General features: G+C 60.1%; 1 protein-coding gene across 1 annotated transcript in view; it reads left to right on the forward strand.

Moving 5' to 3' along the window:
• The first annotated feature begins 5905 nt into the window (after nucleotides 1-5905).
• Nucleotides 5906-17362, forward strand: part of LOC142908313 (serine/threonine-protein kinase ULK2-like) — a 31419-nt gene continuing 19962 nt past the window's right edge. Inside the window, exons 1-2 of the mRNA XM_076058837.1 lie at nucleotides 5906-6034; nucleotides 10318-10589. Coding sequence (XP_075914952.1) covers nucleotides 5978-6034; nucleotides 10318-10589 — 329 coding nt within the window. The 5' untranslated portion in view covers nucleotides 5906-5977. The remainder of the gene's footprint in view (nucleotides 6035-10317; nucleotides 10590-17362) is intronic.

Genomic DNA, 17362 nt, shown 5'->3' on the forward strand with positions numbered 1-17362 from the left:
CACGGGGGGAGAGAGACACGGGGGGAGAGACACGGGGGGGAGAGACACGGGGGGAGAGACACGGGGGGGAGAGACACGTGGGGAGAGACACGGGGGGGGGGGAGAGACACGGGGGGAGAGACACGGGGAGAGAGACACGGGGGGGCGAGAGACACGGGGGGGGCGAGAGACACGGCGGGAGAGACACGGGGGGGAGAGACACGGGGGGAGAGACACGGGGGGAGAGACACGGTGAGAGAGACACGGGGAGAGACACGAGGGGAGAGACACGAGGGGAGAGAGACACGGGGAGAGAGACACGGGGGGGGAGAGACACGGGGGGGGAGAGACACGGGGGGAGAGACACGGGGGGAGAGACACAGGGGGAGAGACACGGGGGTGGAGAGATACGGGGGGGAGAGACACGGGGGGAGAGACACAGGTAGAGAGACACGGGGAGAGAGACACGGGGGGGAGAGACACGGGGGGAGAGACACAGGGGGAGAGAGACACGGGGGGAGAGACACGGGGGTGGAGAGACACGGGGGGAGAGAGACACGGGGGGAGAGACACGGGGGTGGAGAGACACGGGGGGGAGAGACACGGGGGGAGAGACACGTGGGGGAGAGACACGGGGGGGAGAGACACGGGGGTGGAGAGACACGGGGGGAGAGACACGGGGGGAGAGACACGGGGGGAGAGACACGGGGGGAGAGACACGGGGGGAGAGAGACACGGGGGGAGAGAGAAACGGGGGGAGAGACACGGGGGTGGAGAGACACGGGGGGGAGAGACACGGGGGGAGAGACACAGGTAGAGAGACACGGGGAGAGAGACACGGGGGGGAGAGACACGGGGGGAGAGACACGGGGGGAGAGACACGGGGGGAGAGACATGGAGGGAGAGACACGGGGAGAGAGACACGGGGGGGAGAGACACGGGGGGAGAGACACGGGGGTGGAGAGACACGGGGGGAGAGAGACTCGGGGGGAGAGACACGGGGGTGGAGAGACACGGGGGGGAGAGACACGGGGGGAGAGACACAGGTGGAGAGACACGTGGTGGAGAGACACGGGCGGGAGAGACACGGGGGTGGAGAGACACGGGGGGAGAGACACGGGGGGAGAGACACGGGGGGGAGAGACACGGGGGTGGAGAGACACGGGGGGAGAGACACGGGGGGAGAGACACGGGGGGAGAGAGACACGGGGGGAGAGAGACACGGGGGGAGAGACACGGGGGTGGAGAGACACGGGGGGAGAGACACGGGGGGGAGAGACACGGGGGGAGAGACACAGGTAGAGAGACACGGGTGGAGAGACACGGGGGGGAGAGAAACGGGGGGAGAGACACAGGTAGAGAGACACGGGGAGAGAGACACGGGGGGGAGAGACACGGGGGGAGAGACACGGGGGGAGAGACACGGGGGGAGAGACACGGGGGGAGAGACACGGAGGGAGAGACACGGGGGGAGAGACACGGGGGGAGAGACATGGAGGGAGAGACACGGGGAGAGAGACACGGGGGGGAGAGACACGGGTGGAGAGACACAGGTAGAGAGACACGGGGAGAGAGACACGGGGGGGAGAGACACGGGGGGAGAGACACGGGGGAGAGACACGGGGGGAGAGACACGGGGGGAGAGACATGGAGGGAGAGACACGGGGAGAGAGACACGGGGGGGAGAGACACGGGGGGGAGAGACACGGGGGGAGAGACACGGGGGTGGAGAGATACGGGGGGAGAGAGACACGGGGGGAGAGACACGGGGGGGGGAGAGACACGGGGGGGGGGGGGGAGAGACGTGGGGAGAGAGACACGGGGAGAGACACGGGGGGGATAGAGATACGGGGGGGGAGAGACACGGGGGGAGAGACACGGGGGTGGAGAGACACGGGGGGGAGAGACACGGGGGGGAGAGACACGGGGGGAGAGACACGGGGGTGAGAGACACGGGGGGAGAGACACACGGGGAGAGACACGGGGGGGAGAGAGATACGGGGGGGGAGAGACACGGGGGGGAGAGACACGGGGGGAGAGACACGGGGGGAGAGACGCGGGGGGGAGAGACACGGGGGGAGAGACACGGGGGGAGAGACATGGGGAGAGAGACACGGGGGGAGAGACATGGGGAGAGAGACACGGAGAGAGACACGGGGGGGGGGGGAGACACGGTGAGAGGGACACGGGGGGAGAGAGACACGGGGAGAGAGACACAGGGGGAGAGAGACACGGGGGGAGAGACACGGGGGGGAGAGACACGGGGGGAGAGACACGGGGGGGAGAGACACGTGGGGAGAGACACGGGGGGGGGGAGAGACACGGGGGGAGAGACACGGGGAGAGAGACACGGGGGGGGCGAGAGACACGGGGGGGCGAGAGACACGGCGGGAGAGACACGGGGGGGAGAGACACGGGGGGAGAGACACGGGGGGAGAGACACGGTGAGAGAGACACGGGGAGAGACACGAGGGGAGAGACACGAGGGGAGAGAGACACGGGGAGAGAGACACGGGGGGGGAGAGACACGGGGGGGGAGAGACACGGGGGGAGAGACACAGGGGGAGAGACACGGGGGTGGAGAGATACGGGGGGGAGAGACACGGGGGGAGAGACACAGGTAGAGAGACACGGGGAGAGAGACACGGGGGGGAGAGACACGGGGGGAGAGACACAGGGGGAGAGAGACACGGGGGGAGAGACACGGGGGTGGAGAGACACGGGGGGGAGAGACACGGGGGGAGAGACACAGGTGGAGAGACACGGGGGGGAGAGACACGGGGGTGGAGAGACACGGGGGGAGAGACACGGGGGGAGAGACACGGGGGGAGAGAGACACGGGGGGAGAGAGACACGGGGGGAGAGACACGGGGGTGGAGAGACACGGGGGGGAGAGACACGGGGGGAGAGACACAGGTAGAGAGACACGGGGAGAGAGACACGGGGGGGAGAGACACGGGGGGAGAGACACGGGGGGAGAGACACGGGGGGAGAGACACGGGGGGAGAGACATGGAGGGAGAGACACGGGGAGAGAGACACGGGGGGGAGAGACACGGGGGGGAGAGACACGGGGGTGGAGAGACACGGGGGGAGAGAGACACGGGGGGAGAGACACGGGGGTGGAGAGACACGGGGGGGAGAGACACGGGGGGAGAGACACAGGTGGAGAGACACGTGGTGGAGAGACACGGGGGGGAGAGACACGGGGGTGGAGAGACACGGGGGGAGAGACACGGGGGGAGAGACACGGGGGGGAGAGACACGGGGGTGGAGAGACACGGGGGGAGAGACACGGGGGGAGAGACACGGGGGGAGAGAGACACGGGGGGAGAGAGACACGGGGGGAGAGACACGGGGGGAGAGACACGGGGGTGGAGAGACACGGGGGGAGAGAGACACGGGGGGAGAGACACGGGGGTGGAGAGACACGGGGGGGAGAGACACGGGGGGAGAGACACAGGTGGAGAGACACGTGGTGGAGAGACACGGGGGGGAGAGACACGGGGGTGGAGAGACACGGGGGGAGAGACACGGGGGGAGAGACACGGGGGGGAGAGACACGGGGGTGGAGAGACACGGGGGGAGAGACACGGGGGGAGAGACACGGGGGGAGAGAGACACGGGGGGAGAGAGACACGGGGGGAGAGACACGGGGGTGGAGAGACACGGGGGGAGAGACACGGGGGGGAGAGACACGGGGGGAGAGACACAGGTAGAGAGACACGGGTGGAGAGACACGGGGGGGAGAGAAACGGGGGGAGAGACACAGGTAGAGAGACACGGGGAGAGAGACACGGGGGGGAGAGACACGGGGGGAGAGACACGGGGGAGAGACACGGGGGGAGAGACACGGGGGGAGAGACACGGGGGAGAGACACGGAGGGAGAGACACGGGGGGAGAGACACGGGGGGAGAGACATGGAGGGAGAGACACGGGGAGAGAGACACGGGGGGGAGAGACACGGGGGGAGAGACACAGGGGGAGAGAGACACGGGGGGAGAGACACGGGGGTGGAGAGACACGGGGGGAGAGAGACACGGGGGGAGAGACACGGGGGTGGAGAGACACGGGGGGGAGAGACACGGGGGGAGAGACACAGGTGGAGAGACACGTGGGGGAGAGACACGGGGGGGAGAGACACGGGGGTGGAGAGACACGGGGGGAGAGACACGGGGGGAGAGACACGGGGGGAGAGAGACACGGGGGGAGAGAGACACGGGGGGAGAGACACGGGGGTGGAGAGACACGGGGGGGAGAGACACGGGGGGAGAGACACAGGTAGAGAGACACGGGGAGAGAGACACGGGGGGGAGAGACACGGGGGGAGAGACACGGGGGGAGAGACACGGGGGGAGAGACACGGGGGGAGAGACATGGAGGGAGAGACACGGGGAGAGAGACACGGGGGGGAGAGACACGGGGGGAGAGACACGGGGGTGGAGAGACACGGGTGGAGAGAGACACGGGGGGAGAGACACGGGGGTGGAGAGACACGGGGGGGAGAGACACGGGGGGAGAGACACAGGTGGAGAGACACGTGGTGGAGAGACACGGGGGGGAGAGACACGGGGGTGGAGAGACACGGGGGGAGAGACACGGGGGGAGAGACACGGGGGGGAGAGACACGGGGGTGGAGAGACACGGGGGGAGAGACACGGGGGGAGAGACACGGGGGGAGAGAGACACGGGGGGAGAGAGACACGGGGGGAGAGACACGGGGGTGGAGAGACACGGGGGGAGAGACACGGGGGGGAGAGACACGGGGGGAGAGACACAGGTAGAGAGACACGGGTGGAGAGACACGGGGGGGAGAGAAACGGGGGGAGAGACACAGGTAGAGAGACACGGGGAGAGAGACACGGGGGGGAGAGACACGGGGGGAGAGACACGGGGGAGAGACACGGGGGGAGAGACACGGGGGGAGAGACACGGGGGAGAGACACGGAGGGAGAGACACGGGGGGAGAGACACGGGGGGAGAGACATGGAGGGAGAGACACGGGGAGAGAGACACGGGGGGGAGAGACACGGGTGGAGAGACACGGGTAGAGAGACACGGGGAGAGAGACACGGGGGGGAGAGACACGGGGGGAGAGACACGGGGGGAGAGACACGGGGTGAGAGACACGGGGGGAGAGACATGGAGGGAGAGACACGGGGAGAGAGACACGGGGGGGAGAGACACGGGGGGGAGAGACACGGGGGGAGAGACACGGGGGGAGAGACACGGAGGGAGAGACACGGGGGGAGAGACACGGGGGGAGAGACATGGAGGGAGAGACACGGGGAGAGAGACACGGGGGGGAGAGACACGGGTGGAGAGACACAGGTAGAGAGACACGGGGAGAGAGACACGGGGGGGAGAGACACGGGGGGAGAGACACGGGGGGAGAGACACGGGGGGAGAGACACGGGGGGAGAGACACGGGGGGAGAGACACGGGGGGAGAGACACGGGGAGAGAGACACGGGGGGGAGAGACACGGGGGGGAGAGACACGGGGGGGAGAGACACGGGGGTGGAGAGACACGGGGGGAGAGAGACACGGGGGGAGAGACACGGGGGCGGGAGAGACACGGGGGGGGGGGGGAGAGACGTGGGGAGAGAGACACGGGGAGAGACACGGGGAGAGACAATTACAGACAGACACGGACATGAAGACAGCCACACGGACAGCCAGACTCTGACTCCCTCCTCCCCCCCCTCTCCCCCCCCCCCCCCCCAGTGGGTTCTGGGAGCTCCGTGGGCTCCGCTTGCTCCAACTGCGGCCGCTCCGTCCCCTACTCTGAGAGTCCCCCCAGCAGCCTCGGAAACCCTGGCTGTGGTGGTGGTGGGGGGGGCGGTGGTGGTGGGGGGGGCGCTGGTGGTGGGGGGGGCGGTGGTGGTGGGGGGGGCGGTGGTGGTGGGGGGGGCGGCGGTGGGGGGGGCCCCTTGTCCTGTCTGTCTGCGTCTCCGCCGGGAACGTCCTCACTGCGGTTTGGGACTTCTCCGCCCAACATGGTGGGAGAGGTGGCGTTTGAGCCTCCAGCCCTGCCGGAGGAGACACTCATGGAGGTGAGTGTGTGTGTGAGTGTGTGTGTGTGAGTGTGTATGAGTGAGTGTGTATGAGTGAGTGTGTGTGAGAGTGTGTGTGTGTGAGTGTGTGTGTGAGTGTGTGTGTGAGTGACGGGCAACTCTGTCGTGGACAGTGCTGTGGGGGGAGGTCCAATTTCGATTGGCTCCTCCCCTCATGGCATCTGTGTCCACCACAGGGGGCTAAGCGGGGGCTCTGGACGTGTGCGAGGGGCTGGTAACCCCTCCACCTTCAATTAATTACCACTAAACCACGAATTAAGTATATAACTAATAAGCTTGTGCCGGAGGCCCCGGGGGACCAGGCGTCTATGACGTCTCCTGGCCAAACCCCAATTGGCGGAGCCAGGAGATTGAATATCTACCCTCGGGGCTCCTCCATAAACAACAAAAAGCCACTACGGGTGGCCACGTGGAATGGTCGAACGCTCACTGCGGAGGAGAGGCTGCCACTCCTCTGTCGGGAGCTGGACCAATACCGCCTGGATCCATGTGGCATTCAGGAGGTCCGGTGGACCGGTTCTGGCTCCTGCCACCATGAGGGGTGGACAGTCCTCTACTCGGGGCAGCAGACTGCCAAACAACAGGGTGTGGCTCTTCTTTTGAACAAAAGAATCAAGGGGGTGTGGGAGCGTGGTGGTGAGGCGTGGGAAGCTGTAAGCCCCAGGCTACTTTGGGCTCGCCTTCCCATCAACCGGAGGCGAGGAATGGTGGTCGTGGTTACTTATGCCCCCACCGAAGACGAACATCCGAGGAGGGATGCAGGCAAGGCGGATGAGTCAGATGCCTTCTATGACCTCCTGTCACAGGTGCTGGCTAAAGTGGCCCCTCGGGATAGAGTCATCATGTTGGGTGACTTCAATGCCCGAGTTGGTCATGATGCTGGCACCTGGTCTGGAGTGATTGGAGGGCATGGGCCAGATTAGCTCAATAACAACGGTAGGAGGCTGCTAGATTTTTGTGCAGCCCATGGGCTTGTAATTACCAACACGCTGTTCCGGCATCGGCGCATCCACACAGCATCATGGATGCATGCCGGGTCCAAGCAAGAACATCTGCTGGACTACATAGTGACGGACCAGTGGATGCAAGCCCATTTCCTTGACACCAGGACCTACCGTGGAGCTGATCTGCCCTCTGACCATCGACTAGTCATCTGTAAGATGCGCCTACCATTCTTCCACTCTGGTGGTGGGTGTACACCCAGGACCCCATTCCGACCTAAAGTGGCCTGGTCTCAGTTATCTGATGAAAGTTGCAAGCGAGAATTTCATCATCGCTTGCGGCTGGGATTGGCATCGTCCCCGACTCCTCCTGATGTCGAGGGTAAATGGGCGAGGTTTAGGACTGTGACTCATGCAGCTGCAATGGCTGCTTTTGGTACGCGGTCCAGACCTCCCCAAAGACCTTGGCTGACAGAGGAGGTGTTCAGGATGGTTGAGAAAAAGCGACAGGCCCACTGTCATCGGCTACAGAATCCCACGTCAGAGAATGAGGAGGCTTACCGCAGCCTTCGCTCGGAGGTTCGGAGAGCTTTGAGGTGCTGCAAGGATGGGTGGTGGTCGTGGGTTGCTGAGGAGATGGAGTCTGCCTCAGTGGCCCGTGATCACAAATCTCTATTTAACTCCATCAAAAAAGTAACCTGCAGCGCCACACCTATTACCATCATTAGGGGAAAAAACGGTGATCCAATCTCCGACCCCCAGGAACAGGTTTGCAGATTTGCTGAGCATTTCTGAGGTCCTGGGGGAGGGAAAATCCCTCAGCCAGGAAAACATCGTGGCACAAAGTGAGGATGACCCTGCTGAGGCTGCAGTGCCTCAAATATTGGAAGAAGTCACCCCCTGTGAGTGGCTGGCTGAGGTGCCATCTGTTGAGGAAGTACTGAAGGCGATCCGGAGTCTGAGACCAGGAAAGGCAGTGGGCAGAGATGATCTCCCAAGCGAAATGCTGAGGGAGGGTGACGTTTGTGCACAGACTGCCCTATATGACATAACAACAGTTTGGACCACTGGACGGGTTCCGCAGGATTGGAAGGATGCTCTGGTGGTCCCCCTTTTTAAGAAGGGGGACTGCACAGACTGTAACAACTACAGGGGCATCTCACTCCTCAGTGTGCCGGGAAAGGTCCTGGCAAGGATTATTCAACATCGCCTTGCCAGGCACGCTGAGGCGAGGCTTGCGGAGCCCCAATGCGGTTTCAGGAAAGGGCGGTCCTGCACAGATGCCATATTTTCTGTCCGTCTGCTACAGCAGAGGTGTAGGGAATTCCAACAAGACCTACATCTCTGCTTTATTGACCTGGTCAAGGCCTTTGATACCATCAGTAGGCCTGGGCTCTGGGTTGTTCTTCGTGCTTTTGGAGTACCTGACCCTCTGCTCACGATCATTAAGGACCTTTATGATGGTGACCGGGCCCGGGTAAAACTACGTGGCCGGGAGTCAGAGCCATTCCCTGTACACCTTGGGGTGCGACAGGGATGTCCTCTGGCTCCCACATTATTTAACATCTATTTTGACCACGTAGTTCGTGAAGCCTTCAATAGCTGTACCGGGGGAATCTCCATATAGTACAGATATAATGGGAGGCTGATCGATGCCCGGGTGCGGTCAAGGGATGGCTCCCTATTGCTCAACCATGTTACGTATGCTGATGATTTGGTAATAGCTGCTCATTCAGAGGAGGAGTTGGAGACGCTGCTGCTGAGACTGGAGCGTGCCACTAAGAGGTGGGGCCTTACCATTAGCCCCACCAAAACTAAGCACCTGCCTGGGTATTTTGTACCATTGGACACTCCACCCCCACAACTCCCAATCGGTGATGGGGCAGTTGTGGAGAGAGTGGAGAGTTTCCCATACCTGGGCAGTGTGCTTATGACTGGCTCCAGTTTAACAGCAGAGGTCTCACTCCAAATCAGTCGAGCGGCAATATCTTTTCATCGGTTGCGTAACGCTGTGTGGAAGCTACCTGGTCTGTCGCTCCACTAAGCTTCAGGTCTTCTCGGCCACGGTCATTCCCTCCCTTCTCTACGCTTGCGACACGTGGACCCCCCTAATGGAACATCTTCGCCGGTTAGAAACATCTAGGCTGGCCTGCCTACGATCCATCCTGGGTTTAACCAGACTGGATTGTGTGAGGAGCTCACAAATCCTTGAAAGATCTGGGCAAGGTCCCATCGGCGAGCTCCTCCGGCGGGGAAGGCTGCGATGGCTGGGTCATGTAGCCCGCATGCCCAGCCACCGCATGCCGAAACAGCTTTTGTTCGGCCGGATTGAGGGGGCTAAGCGGGCGCGGCACGGGCTAGAGAAGAGATGGAGTGATGTGGTACAGGAGGACGTGGAGCTGAGTGGACTTGCCGATGACCGGTACCAGCAGTGTCAAGATCGGCCTCTGTGGAGGAGGCTCGTGAAGGACGCTACTGGGCAGTTGGAGGTAGTCGCCCTCCAACAACAACGGAGGGCGGATGAGCGACGCTCAGAACAACGAGCGGAGCGCCGGGTGGCTAAAGCACAGCAGGTTGGCACAGTAGGGGGCACAGGTGGTGCATCAGCCAGTCATCTCAGTCAGTCGACCCGTGGCACCTGGGTCTGCCCCGTGACCTCCTGCCAGCGGGCGTTCGACACTTCACGTGGCCTCAGGGTGCACATAGCCTGGCACAAGCGTCGTGGTGACGTCACCGCCACTTAGTGGTGAATGGCGGTTGTTGTTGTTGTGTGTGAGTGTGTGTGTGAGTGTGTGGGTATGAGTGAGTGTGTGTGAGTGTGTGTGTGAGTGAGTGAGTGTGTGTGAGTGTGTGTGTGAGTGTGAGTGAGTGTGTAGCGGTTAGCGCGCTGCGCTATGAACCTGGCGACCCGGGTTCGATTCCCGCTCACGGCCAACACCAGTGACGATTATCTGAATGGGTCCCGGGCCTCCCCTAGGTCGACTCAGCCTCAAATGAGTACCTGGTGTGGTGTGTAAACATTGCCACTAGGGAGACAAAGGCGGTCGGGCGTGGTGCTGGCCACCCACCCCCTCGTGTACCGTTCCGGCCTTCATAGGTGCTCGCTAACAGCACTTGCCCCTACAGTCTGTTAAGGCTATATGGGGGATCTTTGATCTTTGTGTGTGCATCCCCCTGTCTCCCCCTGTCTCCCCCTGTCCCCCTGTCTCCCCCTGTCCCCGTGTCTCCCCATCTCTCTCCCCCTGTCCCCTGTCTGTCTCACGCTGTCCCCGTCTCCCTGTCTGTCCCCCTGTCCCCCTGTCTGTCCCCCTGTCTCCCCAGAGGGAGCACACGGACACGCTGAGGGATCTTGGCTTCCTCCTCTCCTTTGCCGAGGGCCTCATGGAGGTCGCCGCGGTGAGGAGGAGCCACGGCGGGGGGGGGGGCCCCGCCGGCCCTCCCCCCTGCTGCTCCTCCTCCTCCTGCTCGTCGTCGTGGGAACGAGTCGGGGGGGGCGGCGGCCCCCCACGGCCGTCCGGCCTGCCGCTGTTGCAGCAGAGCGGTGGCGGGACCCTTCCACAACACAGCCTAGCTCATTACGGCACAGAGTGGGGGTGAGTGTCTCACTGTGTGTGTGTGTCACTGTGTGTGTCACTGTGTGTGTCACTGTGTGTGTCACTGTGTGTGTGTGTGTGTGTTACTGTGTGTGTGTTACTGTGTGTGTCACTGTGTGTGAGTGTCTCACTGTGTGTGTCACTGTGTGTGTCACTGTGTGTGTCACTGTGTGTGTGTGTGTGTGTCACTGTGTGTGTGTGAGTGTGTGTGAGTGTGTGGGTATGAGTATGTGTGTGTGTGTGTGAGTGAGTGTGAGTGAGTGTGAGTGTGGGTGTGCAAAACAACCCCCTACCTCCTCGCGGTGCCGGACGGGCAACTCTGTCGTGGACAGCGCTGTGGGGGGAGATCCAATTTTGATTGGCTCCTCCCCTCATGGCATATGTGTCCACCACAGGGGCTAAACGGGGGCTCTGGACGGGTGCGAGGGGCTGGTAACCCCTCCACCTTCAATTAATTATCACGAAACCACGAATTAAACTGAAATATGTAACTAATAAGCTTGTGCCGGAGGCCCCGGGGGGCCAGGCGTCTATGACGTCTCCTGGCCAAACCCCAATTGGCGGAGCCAGGAGATTGAATACCTACCCTCGGGGCTACTCCAGAAACAACGAAAAGCCACTACGGGTGGCCACGTGGAATGTTCGAACGCTCACTGCGGAGGAGAGGCTGCCACTCCTCTGTCGGGAGCTGGACCGGTACCGCCTGGATCTATGCGGCATTCAGGAGGTCCGGTGGACCGGCTCTGGCTCCTGCCACCATGAGGGGTGGACAGTCCTCTACTCGGGGCAGCAGACTGCCAAACAACAGGGTGTGGGTCTTCTTTTGAACAAAAGAATGAAGGGGGCGTGGGAGCGTGGCGGTGAGGTGTGGGAAGCTGTAAGCCCCAGGCTACTTTGGGCTCGCCTTCCCATCAACCGGAGGCAAGGAATGGTGGTCGTGGTTACTTATGCCCCCACCGAAGATGAACATCCGTGGAGGGATGCAGGCAAAGCCGATGAGTCAGATGCCTTCTATGACCTCCTGTCACAGGTGCTGGCTAAAGTGGCCCCTCGGGATAGAGTCATCATGTTGGGTGACTTCAATGCCCGAGTTGGTCATGATACTGGCACCTGGTCTGGAGTGATTGGAGGGCATGGGCCAGATCAGCTCAATAACAACGGTAGGAGGCTGCTAGATTTTTGTGCAGCCCATGGGCTTGTAATTACCAACACGCTGTTCCGGCATCGGCGCATCCACACAACATCATGGATGCATGCCGGGTCCAAGCAAGAACATCTGCTGGACTACATAGTGACGGACCAGCGAATGCGAGCCCATGTCCTTGACACCAGGACCTACCGTGGAGCTGATCTGCCCTCTGACCATCGACTAGTCATCTGTAAGATGCGCCTGCCATTCTTCCACTCCGGTGGTGGGTGTACACCCAGGACCCCATTCCAACCTAAAGTGGCCTGGTCTCAGTTATCTGATGAAAGTTGCAAGCGAGAATTTCATCATCGCTTGCGGCTGGGATTGGCATCGTCCCCGACTCCTCCTGATGTCGAGGGTAAATGGGCGAGGTTTAGGACTGTGACTCATGCAGCTGCAATGGCTGCTTTGGGTACGCGGTCCAGACCTCCCCAGACACCCTGGATGACAGAGGAGTTGTTCAGGATGGTTGAGAAAAAGCGACAGGCCCACTGTCATCGGCTACAGAATCCCACGTCAGAGAATGAGGAGGCTTACCGCAGCCTTCGCTCGGAGGTTCGGAGAGCCGTGAGGCGCTGCAAGGATGGGTGGTGGTCGCGGGTTGCTGAGGAGATGGAGTCTGCCTCAGTGGCCCGTGATCACAAATCTCTATTTAACTCCATCAAAAAAGTAACCTACAGCGCCACACCTATTACCATCATTAGGGGAAAAAACGGTGATCCAATTTCCGACCCCCAGGAACAGGTTCGCAGATTTGCTGAGCATTTCTGTGAGGTCCTGGGGGAGGGAAAATCCCTCAGCCAGGAAAACATCGTGGCACAAAGTGAGGATGACCCTGCTGAGGCTGCGGTGCCTCAAATATTGGATGAAGTCACCCCCTGTGAGTGGCTGGCTGAGGTGCCATCTGCTGAGGAAGTATTTAGGGCGATCCGGAGTCTGAGACCAGGAAAGGCAGCGGGCAGAGATGATCTCCCAAGCGAAATGCTGAGGGAGGGTGGCGTTTGTGCACAGACTGCTCTATATGACATCATAACAACAGTCTGGACCACTGGACGGGTTCCGCAGGATTGGAAGGATGCCCTGGTGGTCCCCCTTTTTAAGAAGGGGGACCGCACAGACTGTAACAACTACAGGGGCATCTCACTCCTCAGTGTGCCGGGAAAGGTCCTGGCAAGGATTATTCAGCATCGCCTTGCCAGGCACGCTGAGGAGAGGCTTGCGGAGCCCCAATGCGGTTTCAGGAAAGGGCGGTCCTGCACAGATGCCATATTTTCTGTCCGTCTGCTACAGCAGAGGTGTAGGGAATTCCAACAAGACCTACATCTCTGCTTTATTGACCTGGTCAAGGCCTATGATACCATCAGTAGGCCTGGGCTCTGGGTCATTCTTCGTGCTTTTGGAGTACCTAACCCTCTGCTCACGATCATTAAGGACCTTCATGATGGTGAGCGGGCCCGGGTAAAACTACGTGGCCGGGAGTCAGAGCCATTCCCTGTACACCTTGGGGTGCGACAGGGATGTCCTCTGGCTCCCACATTATTTAACATCTATTTTGACCACGTAGTTCGTGAAGCCTTCAATAGCTGTACCGGGGGAATCTCCATATGGTACAGATATAATGGGAGGCTAATCGATGCCCGGGTGCGGTCAAGGGATGGCTCCCTATTGCTCAACCACGTTATGTATGCTGATGATTTGGTAATAGCTGCTCAGTCAGAGGAGGAGTTGGAGACGCTGCTGCTGAGACTGGAGCGTGCCACTAAGAGGTGGGGCCTTACCATCAGCCCCACCAAAACTAAGCACCTGCCTGGGTATTTTGTACCATCGGACACTCCACCCCCACAACTCCCAATCAGTGATGGGGCAGTTGTGGAGAGAGTGGAGAGTTTCCCATACCTGGGCAGTGTGCTTATGACTGGCTCCAGTTTAACAGCAGAGGTCTCACTCCGAATCAGTCGAGCGGCAATATCTTTTCATCGGTTGCGTAACGCTGTGTGGAAGCTACCTGGTCTGTCGCTCCGCACTAAGCTTCAGGTCTTCTCGGCCACAGTCATTCCCTCCCTTCTCTACGCTTGCGAAACGTGGACCCCCCTAATGGAGCATCTTCGCCGGTTGGAAACATTTGGGCTGGCCTGCCTACGATCCATCCTGGGTTTAACCAGACTGGATTGTGTGAGGAGCTCACAAATCCTTGAAAGATCTGGGCAGGGTCCCATCGGTGAGCTCCTCCGGCAGGCAAGGCTGCGATGGCTGGGTCATGTAGCCCGCATGCCCAGCCGCCGCATGCCGAAACAGCTTTTGTTTGGCCGGATTGAGGGGGCTGGGCGGGCGCGGCACGGGCTAGAGAGGAGATGGAGTGATGTGGTACAGGAGGACGTGGAGCTGAGTGGACTTGCCGATGACTGGTACCAGCGGTGTCAAGATCGGCCTCTGTGGAGGAGGCTCGTGAAGGATGCTACTGGGCAGTTGGAGGCAGTCGCCCTCCAACAACAACGGAGGGCGGAGGAGCGACGCTCACAACAGCGAGCGGAGCGCCGGGTGGCTAAAGCACAGCAGGTTGGCACAGTAGGGGGCACAGGTGGTGCATCAGCCAGTCATCTCAGTCAGTCGACCCGTGGCACCTGGGTCTGCCCCGTGACCTCCTGCCAGCGGGCGTTCGACACTTCACGTGGCCTCAGGGTGCACATAGCCTGGCACAAGCGTCGTGGTGACGTCACCGCCACTTAGTGGCGAATGGCGGTTGTTGTTGTTGTTGTTGTTGTGTCACTGTGTGTGTCACTGTGTGTGTGTCACTGTGTGTGTGTGTGTGTTACTGTGTGTGTGTCACTGTGTGTGTGTGTTACTGTGTGTGTGTCACTGTGTGTGTGTGTCACTGTGTGTGTGTCTGTGTGTGTGTCACTGTGTGTGTGTGTCACTGTGTGTGTCACTGTGTGTGTCACTGTGTGTGTGTGTCACTGTGTGTGTGTGTGTCTGTGTGTGTGTCACTGTGTGTGTGTGTGTCACTGTGTGTGTCACTGTGTGTGTGTGTTACTGTGTGTGTGTCACTGTGTGTGTGTCACTGTGTGTGTCACTGTGTGTGTGTCACTGTGTCTCACTGCGTGTGTCACTGTGTGTGTGTGTCACTGTGTGTGTCACTGTGTGTGTGTGTCACTGTGTGTGTCACTGTGTGTGTGTGTGTCACTGTGTGTGTCACTGTGTGTGTGTCACTGTGTGTGTCACTGTGTGTGTGTCACTGTGTGTGTGTCACTGTGTGTGTCAGTGTGTCACTGTGTGTGTCACTGTGTGTGTGTCACTGTGTGTGTGTCACTGTGTGTGTGTGTCACTGTGTGTGTGTCACCGTGTGTGTGTGTGTGACGCTGTGTGTGTCACCGTGTGTGTGTGACGCTGTGTGCGTGATGCTGTGTGCGTGACGCTGTGTGTGTCACGCTGTGTGTGTCACCGTGTGTGTCACAGTGTGTGTGTGATGCTGTGTGTGTGACGCTGTGTGTGTGACGCTGTGTGTGTGACGCTGTGTGTGTCACCGTGTGTGTGTGACGCTGTGTGTGTGACGCTGTGTGTGTGTGTGACGCTGTGTGTGACACTGTGTGTGTGACACTGTGTGCATCACGCTGTGTGTGTCACCGTGTGTGTCACAGTGTGTGTGTGATGCTGCGTGTGTGACGCTGTGTGTGTGACGCTGTGTGTGTGACGCTGTGTGTGTGACGCTGTGTGTGACGCTGTGTGTGTGTGACGCTGTGTGTGTGTGACGCTGTGTGTGTCACCGTGTGTGTGTGACGCTGTGTGTGTGACGCTGTGTGTGTGACGCTGTGTGTGACACTGTGTGTGTGACACTGTGTGCATCACGCTGTGTGTGTCACCGTGTGTGTCACAGTGTGTGTGTGATGCTGTGTGTGTGACGCTGTGTATGTGACGCTGTGTGTTTGATGCTGTGTGTGTGACGCTGTGTGTGACGCTGTGTGTGTGTGACGCTGTGTGTGTGACGCTGTGTGTGTCACCGTGTGTGTGTGACGCTGTGTGTGTGACGCTGTGTGTGACACTGTGTGTGTGACACTGTGTGTGTGACACTGTGTGTGTGACGCTGTGTGTGTGTGACGCTGTGTGTGTGTGACGCTGTGTGTGTGACGCTGTGTGTGTGTGACGCTGTGTGTGTGACACTGTGTGTGTGACACTGTGTGTGTGTGACGCTGTGTGTGTGACGCTGTGTGTGTGACGCTGTGTGTGACGCTGTGTGTGACGCTGTGTGTGTGACACTGTGTGTGACACTGTGTGTGTGACACTGTGTGTGACACTGTGTGTGTGATGCTGTGTGTGTGACGCTGTGTGTGTGACGCTGTGTGTGTGACGCTGGGTGTGTGTGACGCTGTGTGTGTGATGCTGTGTGTGTGACGCTGTGTGTGTGACGCTGTGTGTGTGTGACGCTGTGTGTGTGTGACGCTGTGTGTGTGACACTGTGTGTGTGTCACCGTGTGTGTCACAGTGTGTGTGTGATGCTGTGTGTGTGACGCTGTGTTTTTTTCACGCTGTGTGTGTGACGCTGTGTGTGTGACGCTGTGTGTGAGGCTGTGTGTGTGTGACGCTGTGTGTGTGACGCTGTGTGTGTGACGCTGTGTGTGTGACGCTGTGTGTGTGTGTGACACTGTGTGTGTGACACTGTGTGTGTGACACTGTGTGTGACGCTGTGTGTGTGTGACGCTGTGTGTGTGTCACGCTGTGTGTGTGACGCTCTGTGTGTGTGACGCTGTGTGTGTGACACTGTGTGTGTGACACTGTGTGTGTGTGACGCTGTGTGTGTGACGCTGTGTGTGTGACGCTGTGTGTGACGCTGTGTGTGTGACACTGTGTGTGTGACACTGTGTGTTACACTGTGTGTGTGACACTGTGTGTGTGTGATGCTGTGTGTGTGACGCTGTGTGTGTGACGCTGTGTGTGTGACGCTGTGTGTGTGTGACGCTGTGTGTGTGACGCTGTGTGTGTGACGCTGTGTGTGTGTGACGCTGTGTGTGTGTGACACTGTGTGACGCTGTGTGTGTGACGCTGTGTGTGACACTGTGTGTGTGACGCTGTGTGTGTGTGACGCTGTGTGTGTGACGCTGTGTGTGTGAAGCTGTGTGTGTGTGACGCTGTGTGTGTGTGACACTGTGTGTGTGTGTGTGACACTGTGTGTGTGTGTGACACTGTGTGTGTGACGCTGTGTGTGTGATGCTGTGTGTGTGTGATGCTGTGTGTGTGTGACGCTGTGTGTGTGACACTGTGTGTGTGACGCTGTGTGTGTGTGACGCTGTGTGTGTGTGACACTGTGTGTGTGTGACACTGTGTGTGTGACGCTGTGTGTGTGTGACGCTGTGTGACACTGTGTGTGTGACACTGTGTGTGTCACTGTGTGTGTGTGACACTGTGTGTGTGTGACACTGTGTGTGTGTGTGTGACACTGTGTGTGTGTGACACTGTGTGTGTGACACTGTGTGTGTGTGACACTGTGTGTGTGACACTGTGTGTGTGACACTGTGTGTGTGTGACGCTCTGTGTGTGTGTGTCACTGTGTGTGTGTCACTGTGTGTGTGTGTGACACTGTGTGTGTGTGACA

Source organism: Petromyzon marinus (assembly GCF_048934315.1).
Source record: "Petromyzon marinus isolate PM22_M1 ecotype Great Lakes invasive population chromosome 78 unlocalized genomic scaffold, UKy_Petmar_22M1.pri1.0 chr78_unloc.3, whole genome shotgun sequence".
Classification (NCBI taxonomy): Eukaryota; Metazoa; Chordata; class Hyperoartia; order Petromyzontiformes; family Petromyzontidae; genus Petromyzon; species Petromyzon marinus.